Source organism: Embiotoca jacksoni, unplaced genomic scaffold (genome assembly GCF_022577435.1).
Source record: "Embiotoca jacksoni isolate LCO1_2020_lvr unplaced genomic scaffold, fEmbJac1.0.p SCAF_20, whole genome shotgun sequence".
Classification (NCBI taxonomy): Eukaryota; Metazoa; Chordata; class Actinopteri; family Embiotocidae; genus Embiotoca; species Embiotoca jacksoni.
The window spans coordinates 11,103,207-11,131,206 of NW_027185341.1; the positions used below are offsets into that span (position 1 = coordinate 11,103,207).

General features: G+C 40.6%; 1 protein-coding gene across 1 annotated transcript in view; it reads left to right on the top strand.

Annotated features, from left to right (window-relative positions):
- The first annotated feature begins 870 nt into the window (after positions 1-870).
- The window catches only part of dnah9 (dynein, axonemal, heavy chain 9), a 157,027-nt gene continuing 129,897 nt past the window's right edge, over positions 871-28,000 (top strand). Inside the window, exons 1-19 of the mRNA XM_069156240.1 lie at positions 871-1,221; positions 2,744-2,940; positions 3,033-3,191; positions 5,033-5,163; positions 5,333-5,544; positions 7,747-7,980; positions 8,114-8,281; positions 8,755-8,871; positions 9,050-9,200; positions 12,074-12,188; positions 12,387-12,455; positions 15,933-16,059; positions 16,566-16,712; positions 20,956-21,064; positions 24,277-24,518; positions 24,705-24,840; positions 26,738-26,934; positions 27,031-27,293; positions 27,487-27,651. Coding sequence (XP_069012341.1) covers positions 871-1,221; positions 2,744-2,940; positions 3,033-3,191; positions 5,033-5,163; positions 5,333-5,544; positions 7,747-7,980; positions 8,114-8,281; positions 8,755-8,871; positions 9,050-9,200; positions 12,074-12,188; positions 12,387-12,455; positions 15,933-16,059; positions 16,566-16,712; positions 20,956-21,064; positions 24,277-24,518; positions 24,705-24,840; positions 26,738-26,934; positions 27,031-27,293; positions 27,487-27,651 — 3,290 coding nt within the window. The remainder of the gene's footprint in view (positions 1,222-2,743; positions 2,941-3,032; positions 3,192-5,032; positions 5,164-5,332; positions 5,545-7,746; positions 7,981-8,113; positions 8,282-8,754; positions 8,872-9,049; positions 9,201-12,073; positions 12,189-12,386; positions 12,456-15,932; positions 16,060-16,565; positions 16,713-20,955; positions 21,065-24,276; positions 24,519-24,704; positions 24,841-26,737; positions 26,935-27,030; positions 27,294-27,486; positions 27,652-28,000) is intronic.

A 28,000-nucleotide genomic window follows, 5' to 3' on the forward strand; every position in this document is an offset into this window, starting at 1 on the left:
TAATCATAAAAACGTTACTGTCTTAAATAGTAAAAATGACAACAACATTTTTTTTCAATGACAAACATGTTCAAAACAACATTTTTGAAACACGTTCTTTTCAGGGTCCGTTTCGGCTCATATGCATGTGATGATTATTCAAGCTGGTACAGGCACCTCTTTGAGTCCCCTTCCTCTGAAAAAGATGGTTCACTTGTTGTTCCAGTACGTTCCAGCCTAACTGTGCAGAATGAGGTATGTACACAGTTTTCATCTACTGAACAGTTGAGTATGCACTAGATGGATTTCTGTTTACAAAAAGTCATGGGCCAGGATGCAACTTACACAAGTGGAGTTTGGAAACCTGAAAAAAGACAACAACATCATGGCTGTTATTTATTATGTTTGTATATAAGCTTTGGATGTGAGTTTTCAATAAAAGCAAAAAAAAAAAAAAAAAAAAAAAGAAATAGCTAATTTGGATGAAACTAGTCACAATTGAAATTCGTATGGCATTTGAGATTGTAGATGATAATGGGGAAGCTTCCGTCTTTACAGATATGAAAACAGTATTGTATTATAGTAATACAGTATTAAATAGTAATACAGTAGGTGCGACACAATGGCCCTATGTCACCTCAATTGTAAGGCTTGTCATGGCCACACTTTGAATACAACTTCCCCCTGAAAGACAAACAAAGGAGCAATAGGTGTCAGTCAGCAGTTGGTGGGACAGAGGGATGTCCTGGTACCGGGTCAGCTCTGGCTTGCTCATGTCCCCTAAGCAACGGTCTGATTAATGCAAACACTGCGTTGCTATGGAGGCCGAGACACAATCAGTTCATCCACTTACCGGGACTGACCCAGAGGACAGCAGAGCCGCCGGAGGACATGGACGAGCCACCTGCTGAGGACAAAAGACTGGATTTCATAGCGGACAACGTGCTGAGGACTCTCAAACTGAAACAGGACAAATGGCAGAAATGCGTGTCCAGCGAGGACAACAGGCAGGTGCTGCAGGACTTCCTGGACAAACGCGAGCAGATGACTCTGGTGGTGAGCGTGAGCGCGAGCGGACTGCTGCAGCCCGCCGCCGCGTTCACGGCCGCCTCCAAAAACAAAGCTATGTACTTCATGAAGCGGAGCGGAGCCGCGCTGAGTCCAGAGTCCATGAAAGACGACTTGGTCTACGGGGACTTGTCTTACGCTCCATTGGACCAGTTTTCTGCTCTGGTTGAGGAGGTAAGCAGCAGAGCAGAATACGTTAATTATTGTAGAGACATGGAGGGCCAAATTCATTTCTGCCATCCACAGCGGAGATGTTTAAAAGCACATTGATGAATTTAACTTTGTCAGGAACCCAACTGACACACATTCTGTGGTTGAATTAAAAAGTTCTCCAGTTGTTCAACTGGGAACAGGATTTCTAACTAGAGTTCAGAGAAGAGCCTAATTCACCAGTCAGGGGTTGTGTAGAGTTTTGAATGTTCAGGGACCAGTTGACTGTGAAACAACCAATCACAGCAGTGTACACAGAGCTGGGATGGGTTTTTAGTCAGGGCTCCATCTATTGGTTTTGCAGTGAACAGGGGGTTGACTTCAAAATAATAATACAAAAAAAACAACATCGGGCCTAAGTTGTAAGAAATCTTAAATTGTACAACTGAAATTTCAAAAATTCAAGAGCCAGAGCAAGTATGACCAAGACAGTACCTGAACGTAATGGCTGAATTGGTGAAATAGAAAGTAGCGCTGAAATAGTTTAAAGGGATGAACAAAGGTTAAAGAATGACGAAGTGGAAATTGTTTGCTGAATGTACCCTAATAGCTAAATGACCAAAAAAGCAATAAGCAATGGATAAATGGTTGAAGTAATGAATAAACTGATAAATTAAATAGCATAATCTGGAAATCTATAGCATAATGGTTGAAATTGTGAGCTACACATATCGGTAAACAGTTGTGGCTAAAAACAATGGCTAAATGATTAGCAACGCACACAGTTAAAATCAGAAAATGACAAACTGAAAGTGTCATAAACTTTGAACTGTTTAGCTTCTGTCACTCCAAGGGATAGTAAAAACACAAACTCAACCCAACTGTGCTTGACACTGACACTAAACATAACAAAATAAAGTTTATATGAAGCCTGCTTTTATATAATGAGTAAATAATATTCAAATGAATATATTTTGAATGAGCTTTTGGCCTTTAATAGCAAGTAACTAAGTACGCTGCTCTCCACACGAGTCCTGTACTATACTAAGTATAATTATGAGATATATTTTGTATTAACTGCAGTACTTTCTACTCGTAATCCAGCACACAGGAGGAACATCTTATATGTACTCCCCTAAATTAAGTGGGGTACACTTTGGACAGGTACGTTGTTACTAGTTCATTTACAAATTCAAATTTTACATAGTTGTTGGTTAAATTACTGCAAAGTCATTTCCTCATACCTTCAGAGGATGAGAAGTTCAACTTAGCTCCACTGCAGCCAGCGACAACATGAAACTGCTGCTTACACGGTAATGCATCAATAAAAATAACAATCTGATAATATATTGTAACGATAACTCAGACAGAGTTTATTCGTCAGCAAAATGGATACTTTCACTTTAAGTCCATTTTGCTTATAATGCCACTAATTCTTGCACTTCAACAAAAGATCTCAAAGCTTCTTCAATCATTTTAAACATCACGAGTTCACTACAAAGCCAACATTCGTTGCGAAAACTTGTATTTCCTCGCACGCCTCCAGGTCGTAGCCCCGCTGCTCTCCAACAGCAGGAACCACACTCAGTGGCCACAGGTAGTGTCTCAGGACGTCAGGCGCCACGTCCACTCGCTCAGGACCAATGTGTTCAAGGTGTCGGGCCAAGTCCAAGGCAAGACTCTGCTGCCTCTTCCCGCGGGCTCCGACAGAGTAGAAGAAGCCGCCCTGGAGACGGACAAAAGGTAAGCAAACAGCTGTGACATAAAGGATCATGTCAATGCATCATTTGTCCCACTCGTTCATTCTAAAACGGTTTACTTGTGAAACATCGCAGGGGGGAAATGCTGGATGAGAGCATCATCCATTCTTTGGAGTCTGCAGTGATTGAGTGGAGCCATCAGATCCGCACCATCCTCAAGAAGGACTCCTCTGAGGCTCTGCTGGAAGGCAAAAATCCCACACCTCACGCCGAGCTACTCTTCTGGAGGAACAGGTCAGCGCCTCTCCACTATTACAGACTCCCAGAGGCCTCAGCAGCTCCTGAGAGGTTCTCGCTTCAGTGTTGTAACTGTGAGAAAATGACACCTGTCCCTGTAGGATCTCAAAGTTCAACTCTTTTCTAAGTTTCTGCTGGTACTACTATTTATTCAGGTTTCAGAGCACCTGTGCTATCAAGTGTAAAATGTAATTTGCAGCTCAGCGCTTTCTTTATTTCTTTGTCGATATAAAGCTGCTTATGTTGCAGAATTATATTGTGTGCGGCCAATATCCTTTTCTTTCATCATTTGTTTTTTTTCCGCTGAGCAAATCAGACAAAACGTATTTGTTCTCCATCTGTTTGTTACTTCAACAAATGCAGTAATGGAGTGGAGCCAGTCTGGTGGCACCGGTCTTTAATAGGCTCCAACTTACAAAGATTTTTTTTTTTTTTTGGACTGAATGAAGATATAAATATCACTAAATTAAGTCCTTCCACCCTGGAGGTTCATGTTCTGGGACCAGGCTGTAGCTGTTATAAAAATGCAACCCTCCACCTTTTTCCAAAGGTTGTCAAGTGTGATAAATTCAATGAGGGTGCTGGCTAGTACTAATCAAATAGATGCATTGTTATTGCTTCAATTCTGTTGCATACAATTTGATAGAGCTGCCAGTTAAAAGTTTTAGAATAGGTTAATTAATCACTTTCCACTGACTCAATGTTGTAAGGCTGTCACCTAATCTCTAATTTACACTTTTAATTAGAAAGTAAAATTGTCCGTTTTTGCTGGAGTCTTTTGAATCTCTCGCCAGGTAATGGGGACGAGGAGTCTTATTATTATTACATTTCAAATTCTCTCAAGTGTCTTATCCACCGAGCACAAGGCTGTTCATTGTGGTCTTACAGTTGTTGAGCTGTTGCTGTCTGACTTTGGGATGTTTTCGCTGGGGGAAAATCGGGGCTTCGGGGGTGTAGAAGCCAGCACATACTTGTTCATACGGGGGTTTGAGATTGGTTGTAACTAAGTGTTTAACCCCCCCCGAGTATCTGCGAGGTGGAACTGCTGCGCTGCTAACCGAGCAAAATGAACGTTAGTTTAAAGCAAGCTGCTGTTCAGCTAAGACCTGTTTACACTGAAGAATAAGAGGAGAGCATAGTTATAACTGACATGCTGACTAAGTGGAGATTTATCGCATCACTGAATTAAATGCAACTGGTTCTTCAATATAAATAGTTTGTTATTACATATATAACCCAGGTGTAACTGCTGAAAAGCAAAATACGTTGTTAACTGATAAAATAGCTTGTAGCATGCTGACATTAGAAAATATTAGGAGCTTCTATGTGACGTTTTGTAATAAAGAGTGAAAGACTGTGGTCAAGATAATTTGACCCAACTTAATAATAATGCAGTCTAATAATGATGAAAAACTATATATAATGCTGCTTCGTTAACATAATAAACTAAATAATGCTGATATAAGCTAAATCAGATATTTCCCTTGCATTGGAAACTTAATCAATACTACCAACTTTACTGTATTATTCTGTATAAGCATAGTTTAATGTATAAATAAAGCAAACTCAAAGAAAACTGTTATTTCTGTCAGTTGCAGTGACTTCTTGTTGATGTAGTTTTTAGTAACAAATGTACTCATTACTCATGTCTTTGTAAGTAAATGTTGATTTATAAATCTTAAATTTGACTCCCAGTGGTAACCCCAAAATTGTCAGAGCTGAGGAAGAACTTCACAGAAAGACGTATTGATTAATTGACTTATGAATAGATGGTGCAGCCTGTTCCAGTAGTCTTTTACAAATATGACAGGAGCCTTCCATCTTTTTCCCTCTTGAAGATATGCAGATTTGGAGTGCATCCATTCCCAGTTAAAATCTTCTAAGGTGAATAAGATGGCCGTGTTGTTGGAGGCTGTAGAGAGCAGCTACTCCCCTGCTTTCACCAACATGCAACAGGACGTCCTTGCAGGTAATGATACAATCTGTAATTCTGACAATAGAAAAAGAAAAAAAAATACATAAAGATTGCTCTCTGAGGTCTGACGTGTGTTTATTGTAGGGGTTAAAGCGTATTTCATGATTTATTTTTTTAATGTGGTTTTTCATGGTTGAACTTTGACCACGTCTTCACTTCCCAGCTCTGGAGGAGGCGAAGGACATCTGCACCTACCTGCGGCCTCTACAGCGTCTGTTCGAGGACATGGAGAATGTGGAGTTTCCTGATGTCAAGGGTCAAATTGGTCCTTTAATGCACACAGTGTGCCTGGTGTGGGCCAACTCCAGATACTATAACACCCCAGCACGCCTCATTGTTCTGCTGCAGGAGACCTGCAACCTCCTAATACAGCAGGTCAACTGCAACTTCTCCTCTGTGTGTCTCTCTCTGTGCTTTTGTTTTTATATTTTGTGCTAACCGTCTTTCTGCTAAGTTGTCACACTGCAGTGTCTTCGAACTGCCCTTATTAGACATCCTCTGTCACCACAGTGTGGTTGGGTGTTACTGTGATTTTTACTCTCCTTTAATTTTTCTGTCTGTAATTGGATTTATTTTCTTTGTCTGCTCAACCATGGAGACTTTCATTGTTCATGCTATCGTACTCCATGTTGTTTAGTTCCTTTGTATTGAGTTTTTTTTTTTAAACCAGCCTTTGTTTGTGCTGTGAAAACTATTTTGTGCACTAGAAACCCTCTCACAGGAAAGACCAATCAGCCACCAGGGCCGGATTAACCCGCTAGGGGGACCTGGGGCAAAATTGAGCTGTGGGTCCCCCATCCCAACCCTTCCCCAAAGTTCCTTTCACTCTCTTTAGATTGTGTCCCATGGTATTTCAGTACCCACAGTGCAGATGGGGGAATAAACATTGCTGTTTCAATTTATTTTGCCCAGAGCCCCAGAGACCAACCAGCGGTCCTATCTGGAATACCATCCTGCCAAGTTTGCTGGGTGTCAGTTTGAAATATTTGAATTATTCAACCCTGAGGCAATGTTGACTATGGAAGCATAATAACAAGTGATAAATGTATTAAAACTAGATTTTAACATGCTGCGACTACACAGGGTCTCAGGATTATTAAAAACACAGTATAATCAAATAGTCAAACATTTTGGGGGGAAAAGTGTATTTGCTTTCTTCTCAGAGTTAGATAACAGGATCAGTACAATCTGATTTGCATGGAAGTCACTTTTTCACTTTGTTTGCTGCAAACTCAGCAGTGACATCTGCTTGATTCATGTTAGATGTGACACTTTTTAAACAGATAGAAGAGTACGTGCACAGAGTCTGCCCAAAGACTGATGTACTCAAATACCCGACAGTCTGTTTCAACTTTGAAAAGCTCTGTTTCACTGATGTTAGAATAGTTCTGAAGAATTCTGTGTACAATCTCACAGTTAGACATGTTTGCCTTTGGGTTTAAAGTACTAAAGGTTTCTTGGGATTATATCCACGAGCATCCTCAGCTCATTTAAGGTGTCCTCTGTGTGATGTCCTGAGATTTGGACATGCTCAGTACAGACATCTGCTGCAGTGTCTCTGCAGATCGTTGCCTTTCTCAATGCCAATTAAGATCAAATATTAATCCAGACCACCATATTTTAAAACGGGTGTGGTACAACAGAGTGGCAAAAGAGAGGCTATTTAACTCTGATGCTAAAATATTATGTCATGTAGGCTTGATCACAATTCAAGACACACTCACCTTGGATCTGTGATGTTTACTCAATATGACTGATCTCATCGATTTTTTTTTTCTTTTTTTTTCTTCACGTGACCTTTTGTGTTGCTGGACAGACATGAAATTCACTTTGAAGTATGTTGAGTGAAAAAAAAAATTGTGAGAGAAAAAAAGTTGTGGGACTCCAAAGAAAAGCAAAGCCCAAGGCAGCCACACTAGCCACTCGAACTCACTGTTTAATACAGCGATAATCATAATCTTTACCAGTACCAGTGGATTTTTGTTTTATTTTGCAAAGAGCCCGTTTCACTGTTTTCCTGCGATTCCAGTTTTTAAGCTAAGCTAAGCTAATCATCTCCAAGCTCCAAACTTACAGTAGTTACATGTCAGTGATGTCCTCATCTCACTCTTGTAACTAACAAAGTTGTTCACAAACAAATGTGCAGAGTGAATGTGGACGTTCATGGAGGCTCGAAAGGAAATTGGTTGAAAATTCTGCATCTGGCAAATTTGTTTAAAAGAAAGCTGAGAATAATGATTGAAAAATGTATTCATAGATTTAAAGATGAATTCAAAAGAAAAAAAATCTGAGGTTGAAACCACATTCCTTAATGACAAGTAATCAGCATCCTTAGCAGTGGATTAACTATGTAGAAGCAGCTCTTTTATTTCATGCTGAGATTAAAGTAAACTGGAGTCGTAGCAAAGTCATGTTGGAGGTTGTTAGCACTGTTGGGTGTACGTAACGGCCACAGTCTACAGGAAGTTGTTTCTTTTTGGTGCCCATTTAAAACAGAACACTGGATGGACATTATTAGTGAAACCTTAATGTAATGAAGCGGTTACTACAAACTGACTTGTTCCTGCCCTCCAACAGGCGCGGGTGTTTCTGGTTCCGGAGGCGGTTCTGAGAGGAGAGGTTTCAGAGAGTCTCCTGAAGGTGCAGACGAGCCTGGAGGTCCTGCAGCTCTTCAGGAGCACCTTCGAGGACCGGAGGGCCAATCTGAGACAGTACCAGAAGAACGGGAGCCTGGTTAAACCTTGGGATTTTTCCCCTCTTTTGGTTTTCTCTGGACTCGACCACTTTATTAACAGAGTCAAAACCATTATGGTGAGTGTATGGAAAAGGTGCCAACTCCATGAGAAAAGCCTGCTTCCCTGATGTGATGATCTGTTATTTATTTGCAGTGATACTGCAGTTTAATTTAATTTCCCCTCCGTCTCCTATTTGTGTTTCCCTACAGGACATCCTGCTAACAGCTGTGGACCTGTTAAAGCTTGAGAAACTGGAGATAGGCTGCGTCCGAGGTCGAGCCCTCAGCCAGCAGATCCAGGTGCTCCACCAAGAGTTTGTGGACATGTACAAATTCTTCACAGAGAAGCCCTATGACTGCTTGGACATCAACAACATGGTATGAAGTAATAGGATCATAGGGCACATGTTGTTTTCTGTTCACTTGCCTTCTGGAAAGAAATCGGCTGCCATTTGACTGAACAACTTGAAGGTCAGTCCATTTTCACAAGGGTTTGATGAAGTACAAGAGGCTACAAGCCCAGCGCGGTTTTTATCCTCGAGTACTTCTCAGACTGGCAAATACCAGGGCAGCCTGGTCACTCCAGCATTTGTGGAGCAAATTGTTTTTCTTCCAAAACAGACTCTTTCTGTTTTTTATTCCAATGCCATCGACTTGCCTAACCAAGATGTTTTTGAGTTATACCTAGAAAAGCATTTTACTTTGCTTGTAAGAAACAGTGAGTGTTCCCTACTTTGAGTCAGTGAGATGTAAAAAAAAAAAAAAAGGAATATGCTGTGCTGGCTGTACGTTAGCTGGCGCTGCCGTGTGCTGTTTGGGCTGTCGGTCTAGCTGAGCTATCTGTGCTGCAGGAGTATGAAGAGGATGTGAGGGAGTTCAAACTGAAGGTGGACGACACAGACCGACGACTAGGAGCCGTCTTCTGTCAGGCCTTTGATGACGCCTCCGGGCTGGAGAATGCCTTCAAGGTCTGGGAACTTAATCTCTCCTTCTCACACATGCACATAGAGACACACACATGCACACACACACACACACACACACACACACACACACACACACACACACACACACACACACACACACACACACACACACACACACACACACACATATAAAACCCTTCCACCTATCTGATGTCTGCAGGTTGTGGATATGTTTGGCAGCCTGCTGGAGCGCCCGTTAGTGGCTGCAGATGCTCTGGACAGATACCCTCTCCTTTTGACCATGTTTGACAAAGAGCTGGACTGCTGTAAACTCCTCTACAACAAACACATCCAAGCTGCTGAGGAGCTGGGTGAGACATCTAACAATGCCCGTCTTACAAAACACTTTTTTAAAAAATTTTTTTTTACCAGTTTTAAGCCCCATTGAAGTGGGTTTTATTTCTCTTAAATTCAGTCGATGTGTCTTTGCAGAAACTGTGCCCTCATTACTTTGATTAACCTCGAAAGAAAAACACGGTCAAGTGTGAAGAGCCGTGAGCACTCTACTTAAAATCTGACGTTTAATTTTGCCTAATTTATGCTTCACATTGAATAATGCCCTCAAAAATTCCACACAGGGAAACAAAGTAGTGCCGGTCCTCTCCACATGATGACACAAAATGATGATCACCACTGAGTGTCTGAAACCTTAAAGTACTCAACTACTGTTAAATATGTGACACAGCTGCAGACTATTGAAAGTAGTTCCAAAGTAAACAGTTTGACACTGAAGTCTTTAGCTGTTGAAATGATTTGAATTTTGTTTTTAACAACAAACCAAATTCCTTTCACCTTTATCGTATTGGGGTTGGTCCATAACACCCATAGACAGCTTTCTCTTGTGGCTAAGTGTGTTTCTTTTTGTAGTTTAGGTGAACCAGCCCTTTATGTTTGAGTGAGAAGGCAACTTCTGATGTTTTTCTTTTTCCCCTCATTTCACTGTTTAAAAAATACTCAGGGAGAAAAAGTTTGAGATCAGTGAACAGTGAGATCCATTAGAACCACTCAAGGACACTAGAAGATGTTCTATTAACTCCAAAGTTGACTGGAAGACCATTACAACTTGAGAATGTTCACAGCATCTTCTTCAACACTGTTTAAACTGACTTGGACACCACAAAAACGAAGGGAAACCAATGCCTTTCCTACACAAAGAAGAGCACAATTGTTTATCACCTAGTAAAGAAAGGATCTCCTGTGGTATCAAATCAGAAACTTGTGCATTCCTTCTCGGACCATTTTATGTTACCTTGAAAGAGAAAACAACACTATCATCCCATGCAAATGTGTGCGTCTTGAAAGCAAATGTTGGAGTGTAATTGTACAAATTATTTAACTTTTTTATGGTCCTGATTTTAAAACGTATTAATTAAAAAGAGAAAGAGCTTTGGAGTTTTTGCTGACTCTAAAACCCCTAAAACCCCCCACACACCCATAGTCCACCCACGCAGTGGTTTCCACTTTTTGCCTACGCAGTTACAGTCAACCTCTTCACAGGACGTGTGGGTTTGTACAAAATTGTCTTAATTGGCAGCTAGTTGCTGGTTTTGTTGCACCCATCAGAGCGGGATGATTCATCCTGTTTTCCGTTTTTATTAGTTTAGAGGAATAGAGACTTTAGTGTTATCTTGTAGCTCCTCACAGCTTCCTGACGAAATGTCCAATCAGCCAGATCACGTGACAAAAGGCATTTCATTTATGTACAGATTGTATAGAGAGCCTTATTTTGTGTTGGCAAATACAGCATATAAATACAAATACAGCCAAAATATCAATGTATCTCACTTCAGTGACTTTAACAACCTCTAGATGGAGCTTTGTGTTTCTTTTCTTTTACTCAGAAGATTTCCTGCTACTGATCGACCACCTCAAAAAAGTCCAGGATTAATTATGTGCCTTTCATAGTTTAAATTTCCCCTGAAATTTCTGTATATATACAACAAGTTTTTGGGTAAATGAGATAATTTGATGATTTTTGAAGTGAAAAGAAGTAAATAGAAATTAGAAAGAAATCTTTCTTCAAATGTTAATGCTTTCCTATTGTCTTTCATGGATTTAAAAAGTGGGAAAAATGAACAGAAATTGTGGCATGTGCAGATGTCTGGGCACTGCTCTGTTTGTCTCTGAACTTCATGAGCCTCATTTGGCTCATTTGGACTTCGGACAAATGTGTCTCCAGAATCATCAGCTGATTTCAGAGTTGATAGATTCACTGACTGTTTAAACCTCGTTCTAACAGTCAACAATGATGTGCTTCTCTTTGCAACTGACTGAGGATCTGAAAATGAGGCCTACAAAGCAAGACAAGGCTATAAAAGATGTATCGAAGCAATTCCAGCTTGGAATCTTCACTGTCAGTTAAAGGGAGCAGTCAAGTCCAGACAAGATGTGGAGGACCAAGACAACATGTAGAGAAAACTGCACATCTGCTGGGCAGAGAGGAAAAACAAAACCTCTGCAAGAAGCTGCTCAAACAGCAGTGGTGGTTCAATGTCCCACTGTGCAGCATTGGCAACATCGTCTACATAAAAGAGTTCTCATGAGGAAACCTTACCTTCAACCTCACCTCAAAAGTCAACGTCTGAAATCTGGATCAGCCAGAGTAGTTTTGGAAACAAATGCTGTGGACAGATGAAGTTTAAATTGAGATCACCGAAGCCTCACTGCAGCACGAGAGAGGAAATATTCTGTTCTGGATTTTTTGGCAGCCAGTGGCAGAGGGAACTCTGCATGGACAAACTGTAAATCTGCAAATTGTGGATGCAAATGTATTGCAGTCAGTCTGTAAAATCAAATCTGTGTGCAGATCCCAAACAAGACAGCCTACAAATATCTCAGAATTTAAAGAGATCTGTAAGTGAAAATGGATGAAAAATAATAAATCAAGAACAGAAAGACTCTTAGCTGCTACACAAATTAATGCGAGCTGTGATATCTGTCAAAGGGTGGTTATTAAATATTGACTTAGTAGGGTGTCCACGCAACAATTACTGGTCTTTATTTCCCACTTTTAAGCTCATGAAAGAAAAGATCACTGCATTTTTTTATGTCTGTTTGCTGGAGAGGTTTTATTTACTTCTTACTTAAAAAATGAACGAAATATATAATATTCCTTGTGCTGCCCAAACTATACATACTACTAAATATCTGGGTGATTCTGTGTAATGATGTTTGACCTCCCCAGGCTCTGCTCCAGTGAATAAGAATATGCCCACAGTAGCGGGGGGGCTGCGATGGTCCCAGGAGCTGCAGCAGCGCGTCCAGGCCCCCTTCTCCAAACTCAGACACCTCTCCTACCCGTGAGTCTCCTCTGCTGCCTCCAACAATGCAGAATAAAAAATGAAATTTGATGTGGTCATGCATGTCTAGTGGGCCACGGGCGAATTAAACACCGGGTGAGCTCTATTAAAGGCTTCATAAAAATGGTGCTTTGGAATATTGGCCCCCGGAAAGTTATTGGATATAACCTTTGTTGTAAAATGTCATTTTCTCTGCAGGTGCCTGGAGTGTGCAGCAGGAGCCAGGGTCATCCAGAAGTATGATGAGATGATGCAACTGCTGGACAGGTGTGTGTGTGGATCTCATCTCAGTGTGTTACACCGTGTGTCGTCATGTTTAGATGTATGTATCACTGAATAAAAGAACAGAAAGGAAGATTAAACAGAGTAGACAGCCAGGGAATTGGACGCCACCTTATTTGACAGTAAATATATAAAAAATCAATTACATGAATCACTGCTTCGCTCTGTCTCTGACATGTTTTTTCCTGTAATTTCATGCCACGCTGTGTTGAAACTGAACATTTGTGATTTTGTTAGTTGAGTGCATAACATTTATGAAGCAGCCCCTTGTGGAATCGCATGTAGACGTGCAGCTCTGGACATGATTTATGTTCTCATTACTGTGGCACTGCTCTGGAGATTATTTCACAGGACTCCCATAATCCCATATGCTCCGTCAATGCTCACTGATGCCAAGTGAGAAATGGCTTTGCAGACCACATCCAACATCCAAACCTCGCAAGATAAAGCATCCCGTTGGGATGGCAATGCTGTTTGTATGGAATCAAACTGAGCAACATGAGAGTCAAAGGAAGATTTTCTCTCTTCATACTGTTGAAGAAATATCAAAGAAAGAGGAGAAAAATCACCCACTGTGATCATATTTCAACCCTTTTTACTCTGCCTCAGTTACCAGATAGGTAAACAGATATTATATATACCTAGCTCAAACTAATGCACTTGATTTGTATTTTGATACATTGAAAATTCTATTATTTTGTCCACCTCTGTATAATGTGATACAGTTTAAAAGCACCACAAACATCATCCAAAATTACAGGCAATGATTACAGAATCAAAACTTATCTTAAATAGTTTCCACAAACACTGAGCGGGGCTGCTGTATCAGACTGCATTTATTTGCAACCAACTTCCAGATGAGTGTTTAATACTCTATAAAGTAAATACGGAGTGATTTCAGTAGTTCCAGGGGAGTCAGAAAGTGAGGTCTAATCTGCAACCGTGCAGGTTTACATGGCTGTCAGACCTGGATTCAGAGCAGCCACAGCAGGAATAATAACCAATAGTATAATTAATATTAAACAGTTCACTCCATTCAGATGGGCCTTGGTAATTTGCATGGCAGCTCAGTGGCGTCTCTTACTGGGTGACTTAATGGAATTGAGTTATCATTAATCTCAGTTTGTTTTACCTGTGTTTTTCCCGGTATGACAAGTGAATATATTCACATTTGCCTGGGTTACACTTCACTCAGGAGATTTCGCTCTCGCTTCCATCTGTGTTGGTAAGAAGGCCAGACTACAAAAATACCCCCCTCCCACTAATACAGACCAATGCAGTTGTCATTTTTCAGGCCTGCCCCCTCGTTGTTTAAATAACCAATGTATGGGTTCAACTATTAGACCCTCCATCTTTAAATGCCTTCTGAACAATGTCGGCCTTGTCAAGGGACACGTGGCTTCTTATTGGCTCTGTCTCCAGGTCTGTGTTACAAATGAAACACTTCTCAGTTTCGACCCCCCAAAAAACCCCAAAACACAATGTACTTGCACCCATTTGAGCACCCATGGGCGTGTTTAGGTGCATTGTTACTGCATTGCTGTCCTAAGGTAGCTGAAACTGACCAACAAAAACCTGCTCTTCAGTTCACGATGCATTATGTTACTGCACATTATCAAGAAAGTAATCAGAGCCTACATAGCATGCATACACTCTGCAAACATGGAACAGATGCAGATAAAGTTTTGAGCGCATCAAACTATTCAAATCTGTGCACGGGCAGATGTATTTCCTACAGGGAAGCGTTCCTTCATACTATTTGGCAAATTGACTGATAGAAAAGCTATCAGCCAGAGAGTGAGTGCACCTGCACCTCTGATTGGTGTTATGTCAAAGACATTAAGTATAGCATCTTTGAACCATGTGCTCCGCTACTTTTACTACTACTAAAGTGGATGCACTTGCATCATTCACTTCAGGCCGTGCTCTTAGATGGTTAAAGCAAAGTCCTGGATGTTTGTCTTTCTTCACCAGCTAGCTGTTAGATGCCAACTTGTCTGCCCTTTTTTTCCAAAATGGAAATTGTCTGCAGTTTACTACTGGACATTGTAAACAGTCAGCCTTTCAGATGTGTTTGATCAAACTGTTTACATGAGTTGATGATGACACTAAGATTGAACAGTGAAACATTAAGAATGAACTCAAAGGAGGCAAAATATTTGAAACTATATAAAAACTATTTTGACGGGATCTGTGTTAAACCAGCTTTGTGTTGCCGTTTTAGCTTTTGTCAAAATCATTTTAAATTTCTCAGGTGTCAAGTTTTTGTTTGTTGAAAACTTAGACAATTTTGGGGCAGTCTGTGATGCCAAAGCATTTTTTTAGAGTGCTTACAAATACAACTGTCAGTTAATGAAGTGGTTGATTCCTTTTTTTCTTTTTTTGGCAATGGTGTCCATGATGCACTTTGTCCGTTGTCTCAAATAACAAGATTTGCCACTTTTCTGTTGTATTTGAATGTTTGGAAGGATATGTTTCCAATGTAGAGAAAGAAGAAAAAGTGCAGTACAGAAGGACAAAGGTTAACAAATGCTCCATCTTATGGGACTGTACATGTAAATGAGTGTGTGTGCATGCTGCATATCCTCAAGTATGTGAACCAGATACACAACCCAGTCTGCACACACGCAGATACTGTTACAAACTCCCAGACAGATGCCCATTCTTTATGCTTCACAGGCTTAATATCACTCCTTCACTTTATGTCCCCTCAACCAGAGTAATGGGATGATGAACAACACCAGTTCTTTGCCCTCAATTTACTCCCATCAGAAATCAGATCCCTTGTTATGCCGTAATAATCATTGCCTGTGCCTCCGATGAACGCCATCATTATTATACATATTCTAGTCAGGAACAGGACGGGAATCCTCACTCATTACCCCCACAGACAAAATGCAGCGTGATTTATGGCCATGACCGAGGCATTTGATTGCCTCTGCGTCTGCGGTGCCACTATCAGGAAATGAAGCTCACCGCAGAAATCCAATAAGGAGCACACAGTGCGCACTGAAGTTTTCATCATAATCGTGGCTATTTACAGATTGATATAGCTGTACAGAGCCCTCACATATTGTCTGTTCCCCGACTCTCTCAGATGAATCAGCGTTTATCCTCATATTACCCCCCACGCATGCGTCTAACGCTCCTTCACTTTCTCCCTCTGCCCTTATTGTCTGCTTGATCTGGACGAGTGAATCACGCCTCTCACTCTGTTTACAACCTCAGATGATTGGGAAAAAGGCTCAATCATATGCCTTTTAGCTGCTTGTTGTGTTGCTTATGTTAATTTCCATTATGTGAGCCGTTTTTACGCCGGCGGCCTTGTAAAATAAAAACCTCGGATGTTTTAATAGGAATGTGAAACGGTGTTATACCCCGCCAGTGAAGGACCAAATTGTTTTTCTGTGACAATAACTTGTGCTCGATTGTGACTGCAGAACGTCTGCTTTGTGTTTCTAGATACTCCAGCCGCTTGTATGAGACGTGGACAGAGACCGTGGGCGAGAGCTCTCAGTACAACCTCAGCCTGCCATTAATAGGCAGAGACCCATGCAGTCAGCTGATCTCAGTCAACTTCAACCCGCAGGTTTTTACATCAAGCCCACAGGCTAGAACAGCAGATCAAGAAAGGCTGCTGGATGTGCAACGACTTGTAATCCTTTTGTTCAGAGTAGCAGCAGACAGGGTCTGAGTGATTTATTAGTTTAATGATAGTATATCAAGTTAATCTATTTTAATAAATATTATGCAGTCAGAGTCATACACCTGCCTGCAGCTCAATGAAAAGTAGTAATTCTTTAATAAAGTCTAATTCATCTTGTCAGTATTTCATTTTTTAATTTTAAAGATGTAATATTGGGTTATGCTTCCCTCTGAATTTTAATGTTAGTATTAAAACATTATTACTACTAATACACTGTACTATTTATAGTTTTTAAAACCTTTTTTTCCCCCCAAAATGTGCTTAAAAATAACGATGTTGAAAATTCACCAGGAACATAAATAATTTGCATTAATCAAATCACAATTTTAATGTTATTACATTGTGATATGTCTTTCAGTACCACTAATGTACTTTTCGAACTCTTCCAGCTGGCGTCTGTGCTAAGGGAGGTGAAGTACTTGGAGGCCAGGCAGACAGAGGCCATCCCAGAAACTGCAGTGCAGATCTACACCACCAGGGGGCAGCTGTGGCAATATGTGGCAAACCTAGAGCTCACCGTGGGTCGATACAATAAGGTTGGTTTAGATTGGGTTGAAGGTTTTCAACCTGTGAGGTGTGTGTGCATCCTGATGTAAAACTGGGAAGTTATTTATTGTAGTCTGGCGTTCTCACCAAGATGTTCAGCAGACCGAGCTGCAGCTCCTCACCGTATATATGCTGAATATAGTACAACCCAGTCAGACATGAACACAGAGACAAAATGCACATATTTTTTAAATGAGTGGGACTTACATGTTTCCCTCTGCCATTCATTACCTGTGATGTCCATCGCATATACAAATCCATATATCTGCTAAGAAAAGATGCCCCTTAAACTCACAAACTTCCCGAAGAACAATCACATTTCTGTATTTGCCTTCCAAGTTTACTGTGATTGTTGAAGTCCAAAATGTTTAATTTCAGCAGGGCCTTTTTAAAAAAAAAAAAAAAAAAATTGGGATGCAATTTACAGAAGTTTATGGGATTTTGGTGAAAATTAGGGGAATTGGCAACAACTGCAAGTTGAGGAAAAAACTTTTTTTTTGTCATGCTGTATAATGTATTTCTTCCAATGATATCAGCGAACTGCACATCACAGAAATAGCTGGACATATTTTAGTTCTGTTCTTTTTTATTTTCCAAACTTAAAGAACCATGAGTTCAATGTTACAAAAAAGAAATCCCTGAATCATAAAAGTGACATAGCTTTACAAAATAGTCTGCTTTACAGACACTACATATTCTAAACAAAAATAATAATTTAAATGCTTTTAAAAGGATATTTTCCATGAAACCCATCACTTCTACGTTGTATTTTTTCCCCCCGTCACCTACTTGCTGTTTGTTTTGAAGACGGAAGAAGAAGTTGAAGAGCACTGCTGACTGTACATGAGGAGTTACATTTGTTGATGATGCAGTGTTTCTTTGGAAAGACCTATCTGCTGATGTAATGCCTTCCGCAGTGTTATTTATTTACCTGTACTGCAGAGAAATTACTGGAATTTTGACAAATTGTCAGGCTGGTTGAATTTACATTAATCATAAGGATCCAAAGTAAAAAAAAATTAATGTCGCACTATCAACATTAAAAAAAAAGAAAAAAAGACTAATGCCCGTTATGTCCCGTCAATGGGGTTCTTATATTGCTGCAACGCTGACATTCTCCTCTATCTATTCATATAAATATATTTTTCCTGTGTTAAAAACATGTGGGACGAGCCATTAAAGACTATTAAATAATGATTATATCATCATAACTATTTTATGTCAGAACAATGAATTCTGAAGTGGTTCTCTCGAGGGGGGTTGCAGCAGCCTCCTGGGTCAGACGGAGCTAGCCAAGCTAGCACTAATGCTGGCACTTGCATGTTTACTGCCAGCTGTGCACTATTGCCTGTATGAGCTTTTATAGTGACTCACAGACAACACTGGCTACAGATCTGATATTGCTCCTACTGAAATCTTAGTAATATCTCAGTCTCGAAGACGTTTCAAATGGTTGAACGTCTTCATTAATTTGAAGTTGCACTACTGAAAACTCTCTTTTTGTCTTTTCATACCATGTCACTTTATTCCCTCTTCATTGTCTGATATCTCTCCAGTCATACATTGTGAACTGAGCTCACAGAAGTGTTTCACTGGTTAACAGACCGACACATTCACCAGTATGAGGGGAACGATTCACCCACTAACACCCTCAGCTTTCAGGATATCATTTTACCTCATATCTATTCCTGTGCAATTATTGGTTAGGATCTCCATTTTAGATATTGACAAGTTATTATAAAAGGCAAGTGGGATTTTCTGTGACATTTGCTTTGAGTAAGTATGGTCTTGAGCAATCTTTTCTCAAGATGTTGGTCTTCTCATACCATCCTTTTTTAGTGTCACCTTCTGGTGCTATTTTACCATGTTATCACCAAAAATACAGCTCAACATTTGCAATTGTATCTAAGATATCTGAAAGACACAGATGGACCAAAATTGTATGACCACTCACAGAGAAGGAAAACAAACATGGTGAATGTTTGATGCAGATGGAGGAATGGGGAAGTATACAGTGGGTACGGAAAGTATTCAGACCCCTTTAAATTTTTCACTCTTTGTTTCATTGCAGCCATTTGCTAAAATCAAAAAAGTTCATTTTATTTATCATTAATGTACACTCAGCACCCCATCTTGACAGAAAAAAAACAGAAATGTAGAAATTTGTGCAAATTTATTAAAAAAGAAAAACTGAAATATCACATGGTCATAAGTATTCAGACCCTTTGCTCAGTATTGAGTAGAAGCACCCTTTTGAGCTAGTACAGCCATGAGTCTTCTTGGGAATGATGCAACAAGCTTTTCACACCTGGATTTGGGGATCCTCTGCCGTTCTTCCTTGCAGATCCTCTCCAGTTCCGTCAGGTTGGATGGTGAACGTTGGTGGACAGCCATTTTCAGGTCTCTCCAGAGATGCTCAATTGGGTTTAGGTCAGGGCTCTGGCTGGGCCAGTCAAGAATGGTCACAGAGTTGTTCCGAAGCCACTCCTTTGTTATTTTAGCTGTGTGCTTAGGGTCATTGTCTTGTTGGAAGGTGAACCTTCGGCCCAGTCTGAGGTCCAGAGCACTCTGGAAGAGGTTTTCTTCCAGGATATCTCTGTACTCGGCCACATTCATCTTTCCTTCAATTGCAACCAGTCGTCCTGTCCCTGCAGCTGAAAAACACCCCCATAGCATGATGCTGCCACCACCATGTTTCACTGTTGGGATTGTATTGGGCAGGTGATGAGCAGTGCCTGGTTTTCTCCACACATACCACTTAGAATTAACGCCAAAAAGTTCAATCTTGGTCTCATCAGACCAGAGAATCTTATTTCTCATAGTCTGGGAGTCCGTCATGTGTTTTTTGGCAAACTCTATGCGGGCTTTCATATGTCTTGCACTGAGGAGAGGCTTCCGTCGGGCCACTCTGCCATAAAGCCCCGACTGGTGGAGGGCTGCAGTGATAGTTGACTTTGTGGAACTTCCTCCCATCTCCCTACTGCATCTCTGGAGCTCAGCCACAGTGATCTTTGGGTTCTTCTTTACCTCTCTCACCAAGGTTCTTCTCCCACGATTGCTCAGTTTGGCTGGACGGCCAGGACTAGGAAGAGTTCTGGTCGTCCCAAACTTCTTCCATTTAAGGATTATGGAGGCCACTGTGCTCTTAGGAACCTTGAGTGCTGCATAAATTATTTTGTAACCTTGGCAAGATCTGTGCCTTGCCACAATTCTGTCTCTGAGCTCCTTGGACAGTTCCTTCGACCTCATGATTCTCATTTGCTCTGACATGCACTGTGAACTGTAAGGTCTTGTGATATTTCAGTTTTTCTTTTTTAATAAATTTGCACAAATTTCTACATTTCTGTTTTTTTCTGTCAAGATGGGGTGCTGAGTGTACATTAATGAGAAATAAAATGAACTTTTTTGATTTTAGCAAATGGCTGCAATGAAACAAAGAGTGAAACATTTAAAGGGGTCTGAATACTTTCCGTACCCACTGTAAAGACCCGGGTGACTTTGTTGAGGGCCAGACTACTTACTGGAAGCACCACCCACATAACATAGTTTGGATGTTTTTCCAGACTAATGGCACAAATCTAATTCATCCTAAATCTATCAATTTAGTTTTCTATTTTGTTTGTTACATTAATGCTAGTGGCCCAACAGTATGCATTTAATTCTACTTTTTAACGTCTGTCACTCTGCACTGTTGCTTTGATTGCTGTGCATAACAGACAATTAAAGTTGATCCTCAAATTAATCTGTGGATGGATGTTGTGTTTATTTATTGTCTGAATGACTTAAATGTCAGAATTAGTAGATCAAATATGGCTTTACCACAGACACCTCACATTTTCTATTGTTGGTCTTAATGGGAGCTGAGCACCGGGGCAAAATGGCATTTTCAATAATGAAGCATAAAACAATACACCAGCAATCAGTGATGTAATTAACTCAGCCACACAGAGGACAGCTCAACCACACATGTCAGCGGTCCCTCAGTGAGATTACATTTTAAAAATACAGCAATTCTCTGCTTCAGGTAGCGAAAAGTTCATGTCTAATTAAGTCACGGCAAAATGGAGCGCTGCCGAAATGGTGACTTTAATTAGGACGGCACGGTGTTTTGACGCTCTGGGCTTCTCTGTGTTCTCTCGGTGACATGGTATTAAAATTATATTTCAGTACACACTTACTGGGTGCTGGAAATCTCTCCGTTTCTTTGTTCACTCCCCCTTTGTTTGGCCGCAGGTGATGCACTCTGTGCTCGACGTGGAGCGTCCTCTGGTTCAGTGCCAGCTCAGGGACATCGATGCTCACCTCATAAAGGCGGAGGAGAGTCTGAACTGGAACAGCCAAGGTATTGTCACTAAACTCACTGAATGACACATTGAAATGCCTCATTTTCTACAGACACTTCACTCACATTAGGATAACCTTTTTTACTCCCTTTCTCTCGTACTGTTTATGCAGATTGTTTTGCTCTCGCCTGTCCAGGTATTCAGATACACACTGCTCTTCCTGTAGTACAAAACAATGAAGATGAGGTAAATTTAGCACACAGTGCTCAACATTGAATCAAATTGCATCAAAGCAAAGTTCCTCAGAAACTGTTTTGCACTGGATAATCCACAGACTTCACTTTGCTTAAGAAATAATGATTTAAAAACTACTGAATACGTGGACCCCATGTTTTTTAAGTGTTAAGAGTGTTCTGTGGCTTATTGAAGGTGTTCCTGTTGGATGGAGTGAACAGGATATTCAGAATGATGAAGGTTTTGATATTTTTGTCCAGTGTTGCAGTGTTTTGTATTTGTGGTTGTTATCAGACTGTGTTTACATTCTTTTATTCATACTGCGTTATAGTGCACCATCGCTAAGGTTTGCCATCTCCCTATACTGAATAGGACACTAATGGCCTGCCATTGCTGTATTTATGTACTTTGATTCACTGTGAAAGAAAGCAGCAATCGTAATGTGCAGAAAGGTTTTCAGGGCGGATTTTTTTTTTTATCTGTGTTTTAAAGAAAAGCAGCAGAGTTTTCCCCAAAAACCTTTAATGTTGTCTTCGCTCTCAACAAATCCCACTGATGTCACAAACTGGTCAGATATAAGCAGCCTAAGATTAAAAATCAGTGTTCTTTTCGTTTTTACATTGTCCTTCTGGAACTACACTGTGGCTGATGTCTGCTTAACTGAGCTGTAGACAAATTAGGGAGATTTCAGTAATTTTGTAGTCACCCTAACCACACTGTAATGCTTTAAAGAAAAAACTATCAATCCATCATGAAAGGAAAACTTTATGTCCCTATTCCTTTAAGATGTCATTAATTTAACATTTTTGGAACTAAGGCTGTTACATTTCTTTCCTAGAGTTTCTGATGATGTAAAATGTTTCCATTTGATGGCTCAGTCTTAGAAAAACACAGTCTGTGCTTTAAATCAAACAAAGACCAATGTTCTGTTCCAAAATGCATACTTGCGTATTAACACTCATTATTTTGAGTGCATAAGTGTGTTCACACTGTCAAGTACAGAAACATGCAAGTACCAAGATGATCTACTCAAAACTGGTCCAAAAAAGAAGTGTGAAACGTTGGACACTTTTCACCACAAACAGCCGCCATCTTGGCTGTGTGGAGATAGGGGCGGGACCACTCATGTAAGGAATTTTCAAATTGAGGTGTCTGAGGAAGCTGTAGCTGTTCCTGAACACCCTACAAATGTATTTCTTTTTCACTACTGTGTTTTTTGAGTGCATTAAATAGAAGGCACAAAAACATGTTAATGTCTGGGGAAAATAATTTAAGCTGCAGATATTTTGGTGGGTGATGTGTTCACATGCTGAGGTTATTACCAGTCAGTGCAACAACGCTACTGTCAAAATTCCTGCCCTACACAAGTAAGAGTCCTAACATGTAAGAGCACTATTCACTAGTGTACTAGGGGAATTATGTCATCTGGAACACAGCACGTGTACGATGCTGATAGAGAAAGTGTGCGCATAAGCACCAAAACATGAATATTGAGTAAAAGGTGGTGCTTCATGACAGCTTTTGTTTAGAGTATTTCTCTTCACGAAAACATTTTATGAATTTATTTAATTGGAACATGCTGGTACTGTCAAAGAGTGAAGAATATGATAATTAAATCTGCTTAATGCAAATAAAAAAAAGGGAAAACTGTATTTTAAGGGGTGGGGATGGGATGCTAGCCTAGCTCTGTCCAAAAATGGAAAATCTAGGTCTATCATCATTTAAAGCTCACTAACATATTTCACACTTTATTTAATAAACATTTGTGGTCATGCTGGTATTTGTATATATTAATATTTTGCAGATTATTAGAGAAACATTCCTCCCTCATTCCTTCCCCCTGATGTTTCCCTCCATCCCTGTCATTTCTAGGGCAGATCAGGCTGCTCTGTGGTGTAATGTGAACAGAGAGGCTTTGCATTTTGAAGAACATAAAACAAGAATGGAGAGGTGTTCAATCATTGATAAGATTTGATTGACACAGAGCTGGCAGATACGGTGTTAGTTTCTTTGACTCCAGGATTCCCAGAGGAACAGAGCAGAAATGAGAACAGTGTTTACGGTACAAGCCAATGCACTCGCCTGTCTGTGGGGACGAGCACACAGTCTCTCTGCAGAACATATAGTCGCTAGACACTCCCTTGCTTTGTGTTGTGGTGGATGTGTGTGTGCATTCTAGCTTCAAGGGCTGCTGTAGATTTATTTGGTGAAAAGGGCACCGGATGGCCTTTTTTTCAGAACATCTTCTAACTCTTGACAAGCATGGGATCATTCTGTGAAAAATATATCTGAACTGAACTTCCCATGTAGGAAAACCACTGACTGTAAAAGCGGACGTCGCTTCCAGGTCTGACAAATGAGGCCGATGCAAAACTGCCTCAATCTGCAACACCACCGAGAGCCACTAGAGGTTGGCTCCAAAAAGCCTCCGGTTTCAGTAGACTTCCATTCAACTTTTCTCATGAAATACAAAAAATTATCTCGATTTTGCGAGCTAGTCACTTCTTTTTATCAGTTTTCTGGTGGTCCATCTGAAAATAATCCCGTCAATAATTATAGATTAATCTTAAAAAAAGATTTTACGGCTATCGGTGGACGGGACATAGTATCGCCAGGTTTCCAATCAGATTGAGTCAGATCCACTCTGCTCCCAGCCAGCCCGCCCAAATATGGTCACTTCTGGCTCCAAACCGCTCTGAGCTAGCAAGATGGTGCCGGCTAAAATCCAAGCCTTCATTCACAAACCAATGGGTGACGTCACAGTTGGTTGCCGCTTGAGAAAAACATGGCATTTATCCAACATTTGGGCTTCTAACATCATGCTAATGTATTAAGATTGCATCCATGTACCTCATCTCGTGTTGGCATTTTATCAAAAATTAATCGAGTCTTAAATCCACTTATTAAATCACCATTCTTATTAAAGATACCACAATAAAATCATCAAAATGTTTGACTGAAAACTGTAACCCATAATGGCGTTATTTATTTCATTGTTTTGTAATCTTTTGACCTCTCAACCTCACATCTCCCTCAGGTGTTTGGCAGTACATCCAGGAGGTGCGAGACTCTGTGTGTGACCTGGAGAGCCGACTCCAGAGGACCAAAGACAACGTGGAGGAGATCCAGAGCTGCATGAGGTCCTGGGCCAACCCCATGTTCGACAGGAAGGAGGGAAAGAAAGATGCTCTGCTCAGTCTGGACGACAGGGCAGAGCGGCTGGACAGGTTTTACAGTCTGATACGGTCCTCTGGGGAAAAGATCCACTTCCTGCTTAAGGTGCTTTCCTAGTCGTTTTTCTGACATGTCAAATTGCCTTTAAATTTCACTCATATTTCATCACTCTTAGAGGTTAATATGAAGTCAGCAATTTAAGATGTACTTTGAAATTCATTTTTTTCTGTAATTTTGAGATGAGGTAGAAGTGCTGATTCAGTATGTGTGTCGTGCTTTGGTGTGTCTCAGAGCAATCAGGCGCTGTTCGGAGCTGAGCCGTCCTCTGACGAGTGGAAGGCCTACGTGGAGTACCTAGACGACATGATCATAGACGGCTTTTTCAACAGCATTGAGTGCTCTCTCAAGTTCTTCCTGGATAACACTGGTAAGATAATGAAGAACAAACAATACACTAAAAACAAAAAACAAACACTCATATTTACTATTTGTAGTGCTTTTGTAATTCTGTTGGTGTTACTACTGTTGCGTAAAAGCCAGAGCGGATCCGCCAACCCTAATATTATTATCGGAAAACTCAAAGCTCCTCGCTCCTCTGATTCCACAGCATCCTTCAGCCAGCTCCGAATTGGACAGCTTCTCAGGAAAACACGTCCACAGGGGTTTTGATGTCAATTGGGTGCCCGCCTCGATTGGCTGTAGACATGAAAAAGTTCTGGACTTGCTTGCTGGCATGAGTTTTGTCAGCCGGTTTAGATAGACTGGGCTGTGGTTCAATATCAGGTGGACCGTTGCCAGACTGCTATTGTGTCCAATCCTTCTTCTCCGTGTTCGTTCACTTCTACTCCAGCATCTTCTCCTTTCCTTCTCCTTGAGTGGGTTCAGAAACTCTTTCATGATTAGAAGGGCTCTGAAACCAAGTGAACTGACCCAAGAATAGCTCAGGGGCAGCGGTGATAACAGCATCTCTGAACGCTGAGGAATTAAGCTTCAGCACTTACCTACCTACAGTGAGATGTTGCGCTTAAGAAAGACGCCTGTTATTTGAAAGGAAAGGAGAGTCAGTGTAGTTTTAAAGCTGCACTAATCTAATTTATTGTTTCATCAACAGTTAAAAGCTCCTTGGTAGTTCCATTCAGTTCTATTGAGCATTGTAGTTCCTCTATTTTGGTTGTATAGCAAGCAACTTTCCTATTTTTGGTCAAGGGTAGTCAACAAACGGATACTTATAAGAATTTTCAATTAGACTGAAGTGAAAAGATGTGTGGACTGAAGTAAAAACTGATTTTAAGTAGACTGAATGAAAAATTCAGTCACTGAGCACAGCGCATCACATTTAAGTTATCTTGTAGTTTGTGTTTGAATGTTAGGGTGGGTTTTGGATGTAAATACTTTATAAATAACTGTGCAGGGATGATGATGAAGTATTTTGTGAATACTGAGTACCTAATCAAAGGAGCAGAACACGAGCTCTAACAACTGAGACCTGCTCCCACACTTTACACAACATTAGCCAGTTCTGTTGAGGCGAAGGAAATAATTCTGACTTCATCATCTGTTTACAACGTTTTAGATAGAAATAGGCGTCCCTGGTTTCTAATTCAGCAGCAGAGAGGCTGTTCTCTACTGCTGGTAACATAGTACCAGAAGATTGTATGATGTTCCAATGTCAATGGAGTGAACTTACTTTATACTTATACTTAAAAACTAACTTAAGTAAAAACAACAATGACCATCATCAAATCCAGTTAACTTATCTGAGTTTTACTTTGTTGTCCTTCACTGAATTGTACATTTTGTTTGAAGTTGTTTTGAAAAAAAAGTTGTGTTTTTAACCAAAGTTTTAAGTAAAATTTTTAACTCATCTTTGCACATTTTCTTGATCTCAACATTTTTTCTGTTAACGTCATTGAAATGTAGTTGGGAAATGAAAAGGGATTTGTTCATTTGGATCTAACCCTTGGCCTTTCAGTTTGCTAAGTTAACTGTAGTCTCACTGGGTGTCTGGGAGCTCAAACAGCAAAAAGATGGTCACCACTTTTCTCTAGTTAAGATCTATAACTCACCAGCAGATCCCAAAGTTCCAATCAAAGGGGACGATGCTGATATATGGTGGGGCAAAGCCATACAGTAGAATTATAAAATCTACCTTCAGCGTGTAACCAAAATGTTGACATCTTAAGCAGCAGTGTTATTCACCAGTTTATTTGGAGGGAAAATAAAAGTACACAATGTGTACAAATTAGCAGGAGACAAGAAAGACCGAAAACATTTTCTAGATTTGATAAATGCATGATATATCCCATTTTTTTATTTCACACCAGACCAGAGAGCCGTTGTGGCTCCTCTGTTTGAGGCCCAGTTGAACCTGAAGGTTCCTGACATGGTGTTTACTCCCTCTCTGGAGTTTGGATCTGGAGACAGTTTCTTTGAGTTGGTGGAAAGCCTCACCAACGACGTGTTCAGAATCTCCTCACTGGTGCCGCGCCTCGCCCAGCACAGCCCCTTCCCTCACTACCAGGTACAGCCCCACATAACTGCAGTTTTATTTACAGTGTCTTAAGTGCAGATCACTCTTCTTTAACATGCCACATGGGGTCTTACATCTACTCCTCAGGCTGACATGGAGGACATGGCCGACCTGGCAGACATGCGTCATCTCCTCATGGAACGTGTGCAGAACGTCATGGCAACATGCTGCGAGTTTCAAAACTCTCTGGAGCATTACAGCTACCTGTATGTTGACGACAGGAAGGAGTTCATGCGTCAGTTCCTCTTGTACGGCCGCTTTCTCACCAGCGAGGAGACGGAGGTTTACGCTGACAACGGAGTCCCAGAGAGCCCTCCGACTCTGGACCGTTTTAAAGAGCAGGTGGACAGGTGGGTATTAGTAAAATTAAGTTTATGTTTGGGTGTTCGTGGTTTATCTAAATTTCTATGTAGACATTTCGCATTGCAGAGAATAGTTCAAGATTTGGATTTAAGGTTTTGTTTTCAGTTCAGACTTGAAGAAACTGTTCGGATGCACATGTCTCTCTTTTTGCTGAAGTGAATTGTGTCTGGTGTGCTGTAGTTATGAGAAGATCTATGAGGAGGTCTATGAGGGTCTGGAGCCACTGCATGTGTTCCACGGGTGGATGAGGGTGGATGGCCGCTGCATGAAGAGCGCCTTGCTCAACATCGTCAAAAAGTGGAGCTTCATGTTCAAACAGCATCTCATTGACCTTGTAACCAACAGGTATGGCCGGCAGCCTCACACAAACTCTTGTTCATTTCCATTACATGAAATATGCAAGCTGGAGTGATATTATTTACTTTTTGGGGAAAAAGAAAATATTTTCTTCCTCATACAAATGAAAATATACATATAGGGAGCTTGTAGGAATGGTAACTCTAATATAATGTGATTGCACCCTCAAACAACAACTACATGTGACCAAGTATACATGTGATTTGTGTGTTTTTATTGTGTGAAGCCCATTTAGATTCCCATAGGAAAACGTCCCCACATATTTTCCTCATGTTATCATACGTTGCAACATGCGGTAAACATGTTTTTTTTTTTTCTGTAAAGGCAGGATTAGATC